Raw genomic sequence first — 17,384 nt, 5'->3', positions numbered from 1 at the left:
TTTTGTTTTTGTTTTTGTTTTTTAGTAGGGTTGGTCAGGAAAGAAATGTAAAACCAACTATTTGATCCAGCACTGAATTCTACAGTTAGAATAATGTAAGCACTGTTTACTAGCATTTGGTTTCAAAGAGTCAACCTTTAAATAAAGCAGGGAAGGTTCTGCTATGATTGTTGAACAGAATGCAAATATTTAACAACTTCAGCAAATTAGCTAAAGACATTGTGATGTTAACGGAAAGACAAAGGTGGAGGAAAGGTTAAGAAGATAAAATATGCTCCTCTTACTAAATCAGGAGATACTGTCCAAGGAAAGAACATAAAACTGATTTTTAGGAATGCTTTTAAAATTATTATATGAAATAAAGACATCCAAAAAAGCAAATGGTGAAGGAAATGAATAATGAGCTAAATTCTCATCTTTGTGAGTAGAAAGTAAATAGATATTGTATGAAATTTAAATATCATTAAATAGAGTATAGCATGTTATCTAGATTTATAGAGGTAACTACCAGCAGGACTAAAAACAGTCAAAAGAAATTGAGTACTGGAAATAGAGGTAGTCAGGGCACAAATCTTGCTTTTTTAAAAATATCAGTTGCTTTGCACTGATCAACAAGTATTAATGTCATGATTACAAAAAAATGCTGAGGGTGGTGGTGGTACAAATTCTGTAACATTCCCTCCATTGTGGTATGGTGTTTGTCCCCTCCCCTTGAATTTTTGGGGCTTTGAACTTACTTGAAACCCACAAAATGTGACACAGGTTAACACTCCTTGTTTCCTAATATGCTGACTTTTGAAGCCATGAGCTGCTACCTGGTAAATACAAGTGCTCTGAAGTTTTTGATGCTGAAAGGAAGCCCAGGCCAAGTGTACATGCACCGGTCAAGAGCTCCAGTGCAGGTTCTGTCCTACATCTATCAATCATGAGACTAAAGATTGAAAACACTTGTAGATCAATCACATTCTCAGATGTTGAGTCATTTCCAGCTTAAAAATCCACACACATCTTGGAGAGAGATACACCATTCTCACTGTGTACTGTCTGAATTCCCCAGTTACTACAACCATGACTGTTTTAAACCTCTAAATTTGGGGGTAACATTACATAGCAATATTAACCAGAACAGTTACTTCAACAGAAAAATTTAATTAAAAAAAAAACTGCAAATAACTCTCCTTCCCTGCAAACTTTGGTACTGTACTCTAGGAACAACATCCTTGCTAAGTATCTGACAATTGACTGGGAACACCACACATTTTTATTTTCTAGTCTATTATTCCTTCTTTCCCTCCCTTCCTTCCTTCTTCCATAGGTGTGTGTATTATATATATTCACACATGTATTATATATATAGTTTATAGCTAGTCACGACCAAGTGATGTCACAACCCATTAGATAATCAGAGAAGGAATGGCAACACAAAATAGGAGTAGTCAAGATTCATCGTGGGACTGGCCACTTGAGCCTCACTACTTGTAAGGAAAGCTATAGACATTTTTACAAAGGTGTAAAATTTATGTTAAACCCTTTAGTGGAATGTATGTCGATGTTTTTAAATGAATTCACAGCCCAGAGAATCTGAAACCATGTCCTCAAATTTCCCCAAAAATATCTATATCAAATCTGCAAAAATTGATCTGGCCGCCTAAAATATCATTAAATATCACTAATATTACTGATATAAAAAACTATCTTCATAATTTAATGAAAAGAGTATTGGAAAAAATAGCTTAGAAGGGATCTCTCTCAGGGTCCAATCTACTTGTTAATCTTCATGTTATTAAAATAACTCGTGTCAAAATTCAATTCACTACATAATTATGATTAAAACACTTTCAATGTGTGGATAGAGAAATAAAAACATCTGCTAAATTTTGGTGTCAATTTACATTTTGATTGCTGAAAAAAATTACCATAAAAAGAAAAGTGATCAGTTACATTTATTCAGTTGACTTCTTAAAGATACTTATCCAACTACATGCCAGGTACTGTTCTAGATACCAAAAACACATCCCTGAATAAAACAGACAAAAATCCCTGCCTTGAAGAAGATTCTACTCTAATTGGAAGCAGACATTCATTATTAATTCATGAAAATAAATATTTGAGTGGGCAAAGTAAAGATGATTAAAATAAAGTTCCCAAGAAAACGGTGCCATTTATCATAATGGTATTCTAAGAATGATACTCTGAATTTATTCATTCAAGAAACACTGGCTTTAGGGCCTTCTAAACACTCTAGAATTTTCACCTCTTTTCAGATCACCAGGTTTCAGATGTTGAAGTCTACCAAGAAACTTCAGACCTACTTGCTATCTCAGATTCTCTCACCTCTACCTCAACTTAGCTCATCTTCTCCTATTCCAAGTACAAGAATGTGCTTGCTGTCTTTTCTGAGACATGGATATATCCTAAACCAGTCTCTATTTGCCTAATGATGAATCACCTCTTTATTTCATCAACTAAAGTAAAAAAATAAAAATAAAACCCTATATTGTCTTTCATAAACAAAGATGCTTCTCTCTCTCTCTCTTTTAATGCATTTTATTTAGAGACAGGGTCTTGCCTTACCGAGTTGCTTAGGACCTTGCTGAGTTGCTGAGGCTGCCTTTGAACTCGAGGTCCTCCTGCCTCATCCTCCAGAACCACTGGTATTACTGGCATGTGCCACTGTCCAGGGCCAGCTTTATTTATTTATTTTTTTTGTGTGGAACCTAGGGCCTTGTGCATGTGAGGCAAGCACTCTAACAACTGAGCTATAACGCCAGCCCCAAGATACTTCTCTTGATTCATCTCAAAAAGCCTGTGTTTCTAGGACTACAATTGATAGTATTGATTCAACCACACTCATGGTTTATGAGATCAAGCCCATCACTTTCAGTCAGCCAACAATTTAGAAGAGGAGTAGGGGCTGGAGTTGTAGCTCAGCGTAGAACACTTGCACTGCGTAGAACCCAGTGGGAGGCACTGGGTTCAATTCTTATCACTGCATATAAATAAGTAAATAAAATAAAGGTCCATCAACAACTAAAAAATATTTTTAAAAAAAGTGGAGAGTAATGCCTCTGAAAAAGGCTTTTACCCCTTGCAAAACTAGCTGGTATATCTGAGAATCCAGCTAACATCAGTTACAGGAGAAAAATCTAATAGTTTATTTAAAAACCACTGATTAAATCTCATAGGGTTAAAATAATTTGTAATGACTATTGGAATGTCACAACTTTTCTTATGTGCCTTTTTTTTTTTTTTTTTTTTTTTTTTTTTTGGTACTGGTGATTGAACCCAGGGACACTTTACAACTGAGCTACATCCCAGTTCTTTTTATTTTTTATTTTGAGGTATCTGCTAAGTTGTCAAGGCTGGTCTTGAACTTGTGATCCTCATGCCTCAGCCTCTAGTCACTGGGATTACAGGTAAGCACCACAGCACCTGGCTTTTTTGTGTCTTTGTGTCCCCCCCCCCCCCGGCCAAAAAAAAAGGGTTATTTAGAAGAACCTGTGCTCTACAGGTTCCCTGAAGGAACTAATTTACATGGGCTTCATAATTAGCTTTAGGGTCCCTTCTAAATGTGTCTCTTTGCCAAATCTGTCTCTTGGTTTTTCATGGCTCAACAGGAAAATACCCTGTTTTTACTCAAGATTTTGTAATAACTTCTCTAAGTGATTCTACATGGTTGGAATGTTTACTACATCATCTAAAACTCCTAACTTGGGATTACTCAGATAATCTCTTGGTTTCCACTAAAAAGTTTTTACATATATTGGTCAAAGCCAAAGCCCTAAAGGTTAAAAGTCTGAGCTTGAGATGCAGTCTTTTTTTTTCCTTGTTCTGTTGTTGAATAAATATAAGTATCAATGCTCCAAAATTCATACTTTTATGCCTTCTAAAAATAAAAGCATTTTAGGAAAAGTAAGTGTTCTATTCTAACCATTAGGAATACCTAACATAGAAATTATGAGATTACTGAGCAATGAAAGGAAGCAAAGAAGAAGAGGATTCACTAGAGATTAGTGCCCCTGAAAGAGATCAGCTTCCTTCCTTCAGATAGAATTTCTTAGTTATTTAAACACAGAGTACATTTTAAATGTCATAAAAACAGATATACCATAAGAATAGCCTCAGAAAATAAAGAGAAATTCCTATGTGTGGCACAAAAATGAATAATTCCGTTTGAGATTTTGAACTTAAAAAAAGAGAGAGAAAGAACAAGCAAAGACTCCAACTTGTCTTTGAGTTTTTTGGACAGTGAAATACAAAAGAAATCATGCTCCTGTGTGTTCTCAGGAGCATCTGGTTCACAACTCCTCCCACACACACACACAAAAATTCATTAATGAATACCATGCAGCATTAAGTAAACCTGACACCAATTTCCAATACCATGATGAAAGATTATATTTTACTATAATAAGTATAAATCCAATACATCTTTTCAGAAATACCTAACTCCATTCATACTTTTACATGAGTTGGGAGGAAAGAAAATACATACTAACTGTTAATAATAGAGATATTGTTATACGCTAGTTTCCTTAAGAAAATTACATTAAACTCCTGGAGTTGGGAGGAAAGAAAATACATACTAACTGTTAATAATAGAGATATTGTTATACGCTAGTTTCCTTAAGAAAATTACATTAAACTCCTGGAGGGGAGGAATTAGCTTTTTAATAGTTCCTTGCATTTGTATATTATTTGATCTTCGTTTTCATAATTTCATCTGATCATAATAACCCACTAAGGTCCAAGCGTAGGAATAATTCCTTTTTTACTGTGGAGAAATGGAAGTCAAGAGTCATTAGGAATTGAACCAAGACCACATAGCTAATAAGTTGAGTCAGAATACAATCAAAGTTTCCCGACTCCTAGTAGGTACACTTTTTAAAGTTGTTATTATGAGCCAGGCCCAGTGGTTCACTCCTGTAACTCCAGCTGCTCGGGACACTGAGGCAGAAGGATTTCAAGTTCAAAGCCAGCCTAAAACAAAAAAAGCAAGGCACTATGCAACTCAGTGAGACCCTGTATCTAAATAAAATACAAAATAGGGCTGGGGATGTGGCTCAGTGGTAGAGTGCCCCTGAGTTCAATCCCCAGTAACTCCCACCCTACAAATTATTATAATGAAAAAATTTTAAACATATACAAATTACAGACTTCCTAACCTTTTTGTTGGACAGACATTTCAATATGCAGATACTTTTGTGATAATTATCTTAATTTAACAAAGAATCAAATATAATAGATGCTCAATAAATACTTGTTGAATGCTAGAAACTCCATGTTTTCAGACATCATTATCCATTTTTGACTAAAAAAGTTAAATTCTGAATTCCTAAATACACTCATTTTTCCATTCACAAATATTTATTTTGGGCTACAAAATGCCAAGCACCATGCTAAGTGTTTGAGATACAATAACCAACAACACAACAGAATTTCTTCTTCCAGAAACTTTGCAGTCAATTGTTCTGCATGTGTATGTGATGCACATTTGCACACACACACCAGCCATATGTGTCTTGAGGAACTGGAACTAGTTCAAGATGGAGGAACAGTTCTTAGCTAAACCTACTGATATGTCAAGGTGAAATCCAAATTCTCTCCACATAAATTATGTGGAAAAGTAGAAGACAAGGTCTGAAGGGAATACAGAATCATCACCTTTGGGAGATTATTAAGATGATTTACCTAATTCTGCTCTAACAGTTTTTTCTACTACAGAAAGTCAAAGAAATTTAAATTAATGGGAAAAGACAAATGTAAAAAAAATTCAAGCAATTTATAATATCTTACATTCCTACATTTAAACACTTTTCAAGGCATTTTCAATTTTTACTGAATATGTACTTACTTCCTAAAGTTAATATCTTCTCCACAGAATATAAATTCAGTTCATCTGCAAAGCTAACTATGGAAATGAACTACTTAAACTCCAAAACTCACTGACATAAACTATATAGATTGCAGTTAAACAAAAATGAAACTTTATGTTTTCAGTATTGTTAAAATCATTTCCCAGGAAACCCATAAGTGTAATCCAATACACAGATCTGTTCTCCCTCTTTGTTTGACACTCCTTAATATCAACATTCTTCCATGTAATGGAAATAACCCATATGGTTCCCTCCTTAATAACTGGACCCTTTTTTATGATTTCACTCATTTGCTATTCATTCATTTTATTGCCAATGGATGAACAAGATCTCAAGAAACTTCCTGCTTAGAGGAGCTTACAACAGGGATGTGAAAGGGCAGCGAGTCAGAGAAAGGTAATCATGAGGAAAGGGGATTAATACTATATTTTACATAACAGATTTTATACAAAAGAGCTTAAATATGCTAAGTGCCACCAAGGAAGTCCAAAGTTGACAAGTTCAAAGGAAGCAGAAACATTATCCAAATGGAGGCACCCAGGAGTGCACTACAAGGGGGCATAAAACTTTGGCCCCGAAGGATAGGTAGCATTTCAATAGGTGGAAACAGTGGTGCAGGAAGGGCCTTCAAGTGTGATCCAAATGAAAATCATAGAGGTTAAGTGTAAGGCAAGAAGGACATTTGGGGACACGGAGGAATCTGTTTGACTATCGGGTACACAAAGAACACAAGAAAATACCAAAAACAAATGCTAGTATTAAAGACAAAAATGGCTGGTTGGGAAAAGTTTAAATATGAATACGTATTTGATAAATAGATTTAAATAGACTACACATGCATGCATTAAGTAGACTACACATGCATGCACTAGAGTTAATATTAAAAATCTCCTGGCATCAATGTTAACCTTAGATATTTGCTAATGCTATATACAACTCTCTAAAAGAATAAAAAGTGCCCATCTGAGGAGTTTATAAGTTAATTAATTCTACTTAACTCATTCATTTAGGAAACATACACTGGCCAATCAATAGCTATGGATATCATGTTATTTATGGATATAAAAGACAATCCTTGTCCTCAGGTCAGCAAACATAATCATTAAACTGAAAATACTTTAATGTCTCAAGGGATGCAACGATTACTCATCATTCTGTCCTGCTAATGTTGGATATAAACATCTACATGAACTTAGCTATCTTCAATCAATTTGTATCTACAATGTGTATAATTGTGGAAAAAAATAGTTGACTAAAAATAATACAATTTTTCCACTTATAAAACAACTCCTATATGTACAAAAGGGGCTTGGATTAGGTTAAATCTAAGACCCTTTCCAATTAAAAAATTCTCAAACTGTGATCCTAATTCTACTGAACTAAAATCTCTACAAAGGCCAGATAATAGGAATCAATAATTAAAGTGACTACTTTGATCACAAAACCAGTAGTTGTCAAAAAAAATTTCAGCCAAACTACATTATGGGCAAAGATTGATCAATAATGTTTAATACTCTGGGCTGGGTGTGTACCTCAGTGTTAGAGCACTTGCTAGCATGCACAAGAACCTGAGTTCAATCTCCAGTACTATAGTGTGTAAAATATTTAATACCTTACCTCAAATGGACTTCCAGGCTACAAGTGTGCACTTGTACAGATTCCTGCCACAACACAATTTAGTGCCATTACGTCACTTCTCAGGTGTCAACAGTTACATATGAAGCTGGTAAAATAAAATCAGGTCTGGCAGCAAAAAAATATATTCAAAACAACTGCCTAGAAGCTCTTATAAAAATCCTTTCTGATTGCTGGAATGCCTGATTTACCATCTATGCATCACTACTCAAAACTGTCTTTTAGTTGAAATGTTTGTTATCAACTACAGGTGCCCATTTTCAGTGCTGTCTCCTGGATACTGGACAAAGCTCAAGATTACACACACTATCTTTTCTCATTACCAATTTACCTGGAACCAGATTTCACCTCTGCCTTGTTTTCTGCTACACCAGGAAGCCCAAAATTAATTTCTGAGGTTCTGATGAAGACAGAAAAGCTCATCTGAACCTCCTGGGAAATAGAAATAATGTGGTTAGTTACTCAGAAAGCAGGGGAAACACATTTGTTTATGTGTCTGGGGGTTGTTATACTGTCTAATTTTCAAGTATTATCATGTTTATTTCATTCAAAGGAATAGTTAGTAAGTGCCACATTATGTAATACATCATTCATCACACAAGTACACAACATTTTGATTTTCCCCATTATTCTTTTTTCTAAAATGAATTTAATATAACTGACCTATTCAATCATTTCACTTACTTGTATTATTACTTAACTACAGCTACTTTAATGATCATTAGTTATAACCCAAAATCTTTTTTTTTTTAATGTTTCAATTCTCTAATATCACTCTTTTTTTTTGTATTGAGGATTGAACCCATGGATGCTTTACACACTAAGCTATACCCTCAGTTATTTTTATTTTCTTTCTAAGTTGTTGAGGCTCTCACTAAACTGCTGAGGCTGGCCTTGAACTTGTGATCCTCCTACCTCAGCTTCCTGAGTTGTAGGGATTATGAGTGTGCCATTGTTCTTAACTCCAAATTTTTTAAAGCAGAATTTAATGGAATAATCATCATACATTTTAACAGATATACTTCAGTACTGCCTCATACTATAGACTTCAGGAATTTCCTGAACTGATATATATTTATTCCTGGAAAACTATCACCTTTATCTTCATATAATTAATTTTCTTCAAACTAGAAATGCACTATTTGATTTACCTTTTCCATCAAAAAAATGAGCAAAAATGTTTTAATTGATACTTAGATTTAAGGACACAAGTTATTGACTTTTTAATGGCATAACAGACAAATTCCTTGACTTCTAAGGCTTTAGTTTCCTATCTGTAACAGGAAAGGACTAAAAGATTTACCAAGTGTCTTCTAAACCCTAATATCCTTGATTTTACAATGATATAGTCTAGGTACTAGGTGTTTCCTTCTTAAAACAAAATTCTCAAGGAATCATTAATAGCAAGGCATATTTTTTTTTTCAAAAAACAGAATAATGTACTGTTAACAAGGAGTCTATTTCTATTGTCATTTACCCAAGTCTTAAACACAGGAAAGTGTCCCAGAAGATATTCAAGTTTCCCTCTGATAGCCTATTTTCTCCCTGATTCCACTGAGAAATTCTAATAATTCCATGATGTTAATAGTTACATAAAAAGGATACAACTGCCAAGTAAAATATTCAGCATTATCAAATTCCTTTGAAGAAACAAGGAATGAGAAGAACTCCATTCACTGTGAAAATGTTCATTTACTAAGCAACCTTGATAAATTGGGAAACTTCCAAGAAACTCAAAGAATGAAGGAACAAATATACTTTTAACATTAGAATTTAAAGGGAGATTTAAACTGCTTTTCCTGTTTTCACTGAAATAAATTCTAATAAAATTATTATTTACCTACAAAATAACATTTTAATTCATAATGAGTCTTATGAACTAATTCACCCAAAGACCCAAAGACCCAGCTTTACTCTGAGTCAAATTATGTCATATTTCTTCTACCGTGTTAATGATGAAGTTTTTTTCTAAAAAACAAACAAACCAACAACAACAACAAAAAAAAAACCACAAAAACATACTATTTTTACACAATATATTATTGAGATACTTAAAAAAATAAATTTTGAAAAATTTCCTTAAATAATCATTGTGCTGCACAGCTTTTACTTTGTTCTTTGTTTTGTTTTAAAGCAGTGACTAAATATTCTAAGAAAGATAATTTAACATATTTAGACATTTAAATATTATAATCTAATCACTAATATGTAGTAACCTTTAGTTTCTAGAACCAATACTTGAACTTGAACCATTTGGCTGTTACACTAATAGACTTAATGTTTGAGGACAATACAGGTAGCACTTACCTGTATCTCACTTATGGCACATGATGCTATTATGTATCCATTTTATGATGAACTTTTTATTTCTTCCAACAGGGAAAACTTGAGGAGGACAGCCAGGTGTGATTTACTCAGTGTCTTTCCAGCACCTAGACCCATGGTTTTTAAAGAGAAGGTCCTTCCTAAACACTTGTTGAATAAATGGAGCTCAAATGTTCACCTATATTAGTTGCATGTCAATGCCTCTTTATATAAGTTGATCTGTATATCTCTAGGCTGAAATTTAATCTTCAAACAGTGTTTGATTCTGATTAGGGTTAACTTGTTAACTTGCCTACTCAATCAGCAGTTTTCTGGTAGCTAAATTATCACAAATATTAGTTGCTTTATAAAACTGTTTAGGTTAAACATAGCAAAAAAGAGCCACTGATATAAAGACAAGTGAATTTTTTCTTAAAGAAAAAAAGAGCTTCTCATTCATTACAACGCAAGTTCTACAAACATAGAGGCTTCCTCTAACTTGTTCATAGTTATACCCCCAGCTTCTGCAAGTGTCTGGTACACAGTAAGTCCTAAATAAATATTGGGTGAATAAACAGAGTGCTGATAAAACATACTATTGTTTTTATCTCTTTATATATTTTAGTTCATGATCGAAAATAGAACTCATTCATGGAATGCAGAGGCTTCAATATAAGTTCAGACTGAAGTCTGCTTCTGGCAAAGGCTCCAGAATTAGGGACTATCAGCTATAAAATTAAGAATAAATTTACATCTCCGACACTGGCTGATCAAGCATGGGCCTGGGAGACATCAAGTGCAGGTAAGCAAAAATTTCAAATCACTATCCCTGTGCATGTGCAGAGTACCAGTGCCAGCAATAACAAGTCAGTTTTTCTGGCAAATCCACCAAAATTAGATCTTAAACTTTTGGAAAAAAAAAAGCTAATATGTTTATTGCATTCCTTCAAGCTTAGAGGCTTAACTATCTGTGGGAAGGGCCTATAATTATGATCAATTACTTATGACTTGAAGGCACTTAAAAAGGCATCTGCCCTTTTAAGCAACATTTAAAGAACCAAGTATAAGGCTGTAAAACTTATCCTAGGACAACAACAAATCACAGTTTTGGAGGCCAACTTTGACACTCTGCCTTGGAAGGAAAAGGACTGTTGTCACTTGTTCTTGATTTCCTGAGCCTGCCTGAAAATATATTAGCAACCTCTAAAATTCGGAATTCCTAGTCTGGCCAAGCAAGTCACTGGGGACAGTGGTTACCCCAAGGCAAAGGCGGAAGAGAAGAAAACAGGAAGGAAACAAAAAGGGAATAGAGATCTGTAGCTCGTGAGAGTGACCTCATCAATAACTTCAAGTGTCACTGATTTCATAGCATATGACTGATGGCCTTTTCTGAAAAGCTTCAGGCTAAGTAGTTTCTTGGTTCCAAAGCCCATAAAGTCTGTGCTCGAATATGATTTGCTCTTAAAAAAAAAAAAAAAAAAAAAGGTAAATTGAGGCCTTCCTGGGAACCTGTTTAAGGGTAAGGGTCCTATTAACCTACTGGAATACAAATGCTCAGATATTCAAAGTACTTTAAAATTTACAAAGTGCTTTCACATACATTATCTCAATTTTATCCTCCCAACTCCAAGAAGTAAGAGTCATCCTTATCACTTAACAGATAAACATAATTTTAGAAAACTATGCCTTCATCTTCACTTCATAAATACATCCTTCCAGAATTCACAGTTCAGAATCCAAGTCATGGGTCAGTCAGAACTCTCTAAAAACAAAGCCACACTTAAAACTGGATAAATCACAATGGGAGAGATCAGCCAAATCTACCAGCACAATAGAAAAGCAGCCTTCCTCTGTTATAAGAATAGACTGCACTTTGTAAACTATAATAATACACAGGAATGCCTCTTTAACTGCTTTTCATGGTAGGGTTACTTTATTTGTAGACATGATGATCAACTTTAGTTGGACACTCCATAGATAACGGGCAATAAAGTGAGAACTTTGATTTTAAAATTCTAGTGGTAGAATTCATCCTTTGAGAGAGCTCCAGTGATTCCTGTGGGACGATAACTAAGTTATAGGGAGCTAAAGGTACCCTTCTTCTTTCCCTCCAGTGGCACAAAGACCACCCCCAGAGGGTTATTGTTGCTTTTTAACAAATATACAAAAGGTAATTATTGCTTTTACATAAATTCCATTTTCCTAAACACTCCTCCCAGTCTCATTATCTTTTGCCTCCCACCACTTGACTAGCTAAAATGGAGGTATAATGGGGGTCCTCTCTCTATTGCCCTTGTCTACCTTATTTATGTATTTATGATTCTTTGCTGTCTTTTCCCCTGATTCTCACTGTGTGGGGAACAAAACACCACACAAATCACCCAGCCCAGGATAAGAGGAGACAAGTTAAAACCTCCCAGGGAGAGTCCGTAGACACTTGGTCTCCCTAAGTCCACAGAGGGCTTGGTATTTCAAAGGTCAGACTTGGGTCTCTTCATTTTGAGGACTAATGTTAAACTGTTTGACTTCTTACAAGAATATTTAGCTGTGTTTATTTACATAATTTCATGGAGGTCACATGGTAGGCAAGCAGTCGCTCAACAGGATACCTAGATGGATGAGTAGACAAGAAGATCCCAGGATCTCCTTTCTCCAACACACTGAAGGTAAAGAGCTGAAAAAGGTAAAATCACAACCCAATTTGAAGAAGCTTCTGTCCACTTTTCGACTTGAAGCTATGAAGCTATGCATCTGTTTAAAAAGAAAGGGATGACACAACCACACAATGGGGAAATTCCAGGATCACCAAGAGAACACCATTATACTAAGTCCACACACTTTCTTTTAATACTGGTTACTACTCACAAGAGACTGTTAACTGCTGTCTTCCCACCAACTTGCAGGACCAGTCCAAGGAAAGCAAGGAATTTAAAGATACCATAACATGGACTCACATCTAACCCTTGGGAAAGGGAATCTAAGGACTGTGTCAGTCCAGAGATATGAAGTCAGATAAACAGGTAACAGGTTTTGGAAGACATTTTTAAAATGACGCTGCTTGACACTGATCATCAGCAATGAAATTCCTTAGACCACCAGAACCCATTTTTATTATGAAACTTTAACAAAAAGAAACTGGGTGTGATTGGTAAACATGTTCTTGAGTTTCTTCATTTTCTTTAAAGCTGTACTTATGCTAGGCTCCACCCTTAAAGTCCCGTCCTATTAATTATCACCTGCAACCTGTTATCTTTCTCACTCATTTTCAGTTTCTCAAAACTTCCCCATGGCAGAGAAAAATATGTGGGGGCTGGCGGGGAGTGCCTCGAGTTGGTAGGTTCCACGTCCCTAAAAGGCACCCAACTCCCCTGGATCCCCTTCAGGACAGGCTTCAGAACTGCCCAGCAGCGGGGGAAGCCTGCGTAGGTCTCTTTTTCTGACTGGTAAGGTCACCGGCTCTGGCAACAAAACTTACTCAGTCAGATCGACGGGTGGCCCTGGCCTTCCCCAGCCCCCCTGCCTGGAACCTTCCTAAGTCCGAGGATCCCCGGCCCGGCCTCACCAGAAGCGCTGCCCCCGACGGTGCGGGCGCTGCACCCAGCTCACCTGACCACGTTGGGGTGCTCGAAGGTCTCCAGGTGCCTCAGCACCGCCACCTCGCGGATGGTGGAGAGCGGCATGCCCTCCTCGCCCGTCTGCACCCGCACGCGCTTCAGTGCCACGAACCGGCCACCGTTCTTCAGGTCGCGGGCTTTGAACACTTTCCCATAGGCGCCCTCCCCGATCTCCGCCACGCACTCATACTGCTGGTCCGCGCGGCTCAGGCCGTCCTTCTCCATGTCGCCTTGACGCCTCCCGGCACGGCGCCGCTGGGGCGAGCGGGGGTGCGCTTGGTTCTCTAGTCTCCTCCGGTGCTCCCGGAGCTCGGTCTTGCTCGCCCTCGCCCCCGCTGGCTCCGGCGCTCCGACTCAGGGGCTCTCGCGGCCGCTGGACTGGATGGAGCGACCTCTCCGCCGGCTGGCGTAACCCTGGTGCCGCCGCGAAACTCCGCCTGCCGAGTCGCCGCCGGAGCGAGTGGATCCCTCCTCTTCCCTCCCCGAAGCGAAGTCCTCTACACAGACACCGCACCAATTACATAGTCTCTGTCCGAACGCGTCTCGGTCCACAATCTTTGCACCTAAAAGAGAAGACGGGAAAACAAGAAAGTGCAATCAGACATCCCAGGAGCCTTCCACGGGGTTCCCCTAGATTCCCCTCCTCCTCCTTCATGAAGCCCGAGTCGCTACCCTCCGCGAGCTCCGGCCTTCTCCAAGCCTCCTAATCCTTCCTGGTTTCACCGAGAAAAGCGAAGTTACTTTTCTTTTCCTACAGGGCTGGAGCCGTCTTCGCGCGGAGAGGTTGCAGGGGCCCCTCGGGGATGAGCGCGCCGCGCGGGACGCAGTGGAACGGGAGGGGGCGTGCCGAGCAGCCCAGAGTGTGCTGGGAGCGCGGGGGGGAGGGAGGCGCCGGGGACGTCAATGTCACGGCTTAATATTTATACCTTTATGATTGTATGCGCGGCTACCCTCCTCGCCTCCTGGGACCTGGACGTACAGGGAGTGGGGGTCCTGGTGCCTTCAGAGACCGTGCACAATATGGTGTGAACGGACTGAAGGTCCACCCGTTTGGGGCCGCAGAATGTGGGTGGGGGCTCTCGGGACCCTGTAATCCGATGCTGGGAGTGTGCAAGAAGGGGTGGTCAGACATCTGCTCGGAAATTGCTTCCTTTCTTTCTACTTTCAGTTTTTCCTCGAGGAGACATTTAAAAACGATTCGCACACGCAAATGGTCTTTGGGGGGTAAAGGAGTCTTGGTGGGAAATGGAATTCTCCTCCGACTCGGAGGACCTCCCTGGTGGAAACCCAGGGAAGACAACCATCGGGTTGGGGAGGGCTGGGGCTACTTGGGGTGGGAGGACGAGAGGCCCTGGAAGGGGGGGAGTCCCCCATGGGAGCCCAAGAGTGGGAGAAAGGGATGTTCGCCACACTTTCGCTTGTCGTGTCCTTAAAAGAGTAACTTAAGGAAGAAGACACCATAACCGTGTCTTGACTTGAAGTTTTCTGATTTCAACCAGAGCAAAACGCCACCTCCCTAAAAAGGGTGGGGGTGGAGGTAGTAAAGGCTATGGCTCCTAGGGTGAGGGAGAGGGGGCTGTGCCGAGGGTACCCGGACTCAGGAACCTTTCCCCACTGCCAGGGTCGTCCTGATAGAAGTAGCGCGGGTGGCTGCTCCACTGCCCTTTGGGCCAGGTCCTGTCTTCAGCTGGGCGCCCCCAATCCCCAGAACCCTCTGCACAACAAAGTGCCTGAAAGGGGTACCCTAACTTTCCCTTCCCTTTACAGGACGTAGGGAAACTCCCTCCCCCACGGGCGCCTCAGCCACCGCCGGACATTCGCCACGCTAGCAACGTGTCCAGAATTCCCAGGACACCTCGGAGTTACCTGCCCCGCAACCGCGGGCCGCTCGCCTTCTGCCAGGAATTAAAGTAAAAACAAATAGCGCGACCCCCACGGTGTGCGGGCGAGAGGACCGCAGCGAGGGCAGGGCCTCTCAACACTTACTCTTTTCAAAACTTTCCTTAAAAGCCGGGGAAAGAGCCCCCAGAGCCCGCACCGGGGTCTGAGCCAGGTCGAGGGCCACACAGGTAGCGGGGGAGCAGCCGGCGGCCGCCCAGTCCTCCCCTCCCACGTCCCCCTCCCCCTCCCGCTCGAGTCCAGCCCTGGGCCCCGCCGCAAAGGAAGCGTCGGGGACGTCCCACCCCCGCAGGGAACTGCGCCCGCTGCCCCCGCCCGGCCCCGCACCACCCGCGCTGGCTCTCCCCCCTCGCTCGCGGACCGTCGGCTTCAGCAGAGGGAAACGGGAGCAGCAATGCCTTTTCCCCCCCTCTCCTCCACTTTTTTTTGTTGTTGTTGTTGCTTTCCCACGCTGGCTGAATGTGACTTGACCCCATTTCAAAAAAGTTTGACATAGTGCTTCAACATTTCCGCATTCCTCCGCGACTACAAAGGCTGCAGCCGCCTCCTTCTGCTTTCTGTCTCTGCTCTCTGTCTTCACACTCAATGAAATCCTTCATGTGCCTCTCCCGAAGCCTGCCAAGCACCGCAAGGGTCGCCACCAGCGCAGCGAGAAGAGGCCGCACCGGGGACCGCGACTCCCGCGTGTGCGCACATGCAGATGCGCCCACGTGCACACGGACCAGCGCGCTGCGGGGCCCAGAGCTGCTCGCTGCGGGCGTGCGTTTTAACTTCGATATTTTAAGTAATAAAAATAAACTTGGAAAGTAAAGCAAACGTGCGTCCTCGCGGGGCTGAAAGCTTGGGCACTGGTCGGCTGCGTGCACTCCTCTGTGCATAACACGCCCGCGGGGTTGCCAGCAGGAAGCCCGCGTTAACATTTATTTCATGGTGGGGAAGATGGAGCCCACACCCACACCTCAACAAGCTGCAGAGGGAGCTTTCCTGGGGAAATAATTTGGGGGGCACGGAAACACGTTCTCCAGCATGGAGTCCCCAGAGGCAGTGCATTTTACACGGTGAATGTAGATTATTATGTGAATGTCCGAGTAGAGTTCAAGTTCCGTTTGGAGAAGTTGGATGAGAAGTGTATGTGTGGGTGTTTGTGCGCACAGATATGTGGGAGCTGGCACAGGATCTTGGTATCGGGGTGTCCTAGTGCGGGATGTCCCCCTCCCGCCAGATTCGATAAAACTGCTTTTAGCTCCCCAAACCCGGCCCCCGTAACTTACCCCGTCTCAGTTCGTAAGGGGTTAACCAAAGTCGATTCCGAGGACACACAGTTCCCCCCCACCCCCCACTCGCCCCCACCCACATTCTTGCCTCCGACCCTAGCAATCCCCCAGATGTCCCCTGGGACCCCCCACCCCGAGCCCACCCACCAGAGACCCAAGCTCCTCACCTGAGGGGCCCAGGCGCGTCGGGCCTCCGGAGGGGGCTACGAGTGTCACTCAGACCTCCGCACGTGTCCACCGCGCGCGGAGCAGGTAACTAGACTGGGGAAGGAGTCACCAGCACTCTCTCCGGCGAGGGCGAGGGGGTGGGCACAACGGCGGAGGGCGGAGGGACCGCGGAGGGCGCCGCCCGCGCAGCTCGCTGGGGGCGGACGGGGGCCTCGGGGCTGCGGCCGGGGCTGGGGGCCGGAGCTGGGGAGGCGATGGGGGCGGCCGCGCGGCAGGGGCGGAGGCGGGGACCCGCGACGCGTACTATGCCCGAGACCCACCGGGCGGCGGGGCCAGGGGCTCGCGGCGCGGTGGCAAGCAAGTGTGCAAATTAAAGCCTTCCGGAGAGGGGGGGAGGCGGCCGAGCCCCGGCCGTGCTCCGAGCCTCCCAGCTCCCCAGCAGTCCGCTCCGAATAGGGGGCGAGAAGGGAGGCGGGGGGGGGGGGGGGTAAATGAAAATTTCCGGTTTTCACTGCAACTGGAGTGGGGGATCCCGCGACTAAAATAAGCGGCGTGAGTGGGTAAGGGTGGGAGGTGTCGTCGGGAGTCGGCAGAGTTTCCACACCCAGGGTCGC

At 41.6% G+C, this 17,384-nt stretch overlaps 1 protein-coding gene across 4 annotated transcripts in view; it reads right to left on the bottom strand.

The window, feature by feature from the left end:
* CDK6 (cyclin dependent kinase 6) overlaps positions 1-16,882 on the bottom strand; it is a 208,188-nt gene extending 191,306 nt beyond the window's left edge. Inside the window, exons 1-2 of one of the 4 annotated variants that reach the window (XM_081288444.1) lie at positions 16,770-16,882; positions 13,422-13,992 (exon numbers count right to left, since the gene is read on the bottom strand). In XM_081288444.1, coding sequence (XP_081144570.1) covers positions 13,422-13,654 — 233 coding nt within the window. In that variant the 5' untranslated portion in view covers positions 13,655-13,992; positions 16,770-16,882. Of the gene's footprint in view, positions 1-13,421; positions 13,993-14,101; positions 14,293-15,415; positions 15,525-16,769 lie in introns of those variants that run through there. The other 3 variants (XM_081288446.1, XM_081288445.1, XM_081288443.1) reach the window with 3 other exon arrangements.
* Positions 16,883-17,384: the final 502 nt, after the last annotated feature.

The sequence above is a fragment of the Spermophilus citellus genome, assembly GCF_964194105.1.
Source record: "Spermophilus citellus genome assembly, chromosome: 3".
NCBI classification, from domain to species: domain Eukaryota; kingdom Metazoa; phylum Chordata; class Mammalia; order Rodentia; family Sciuridae; genus Spermophilus; species Spermophilus citellus.
The sequence above is the reverse complement of the archived record's forward strand: the minus strand, read 5'-3'. Positions and strand labels throughout refer to the sequence as shown.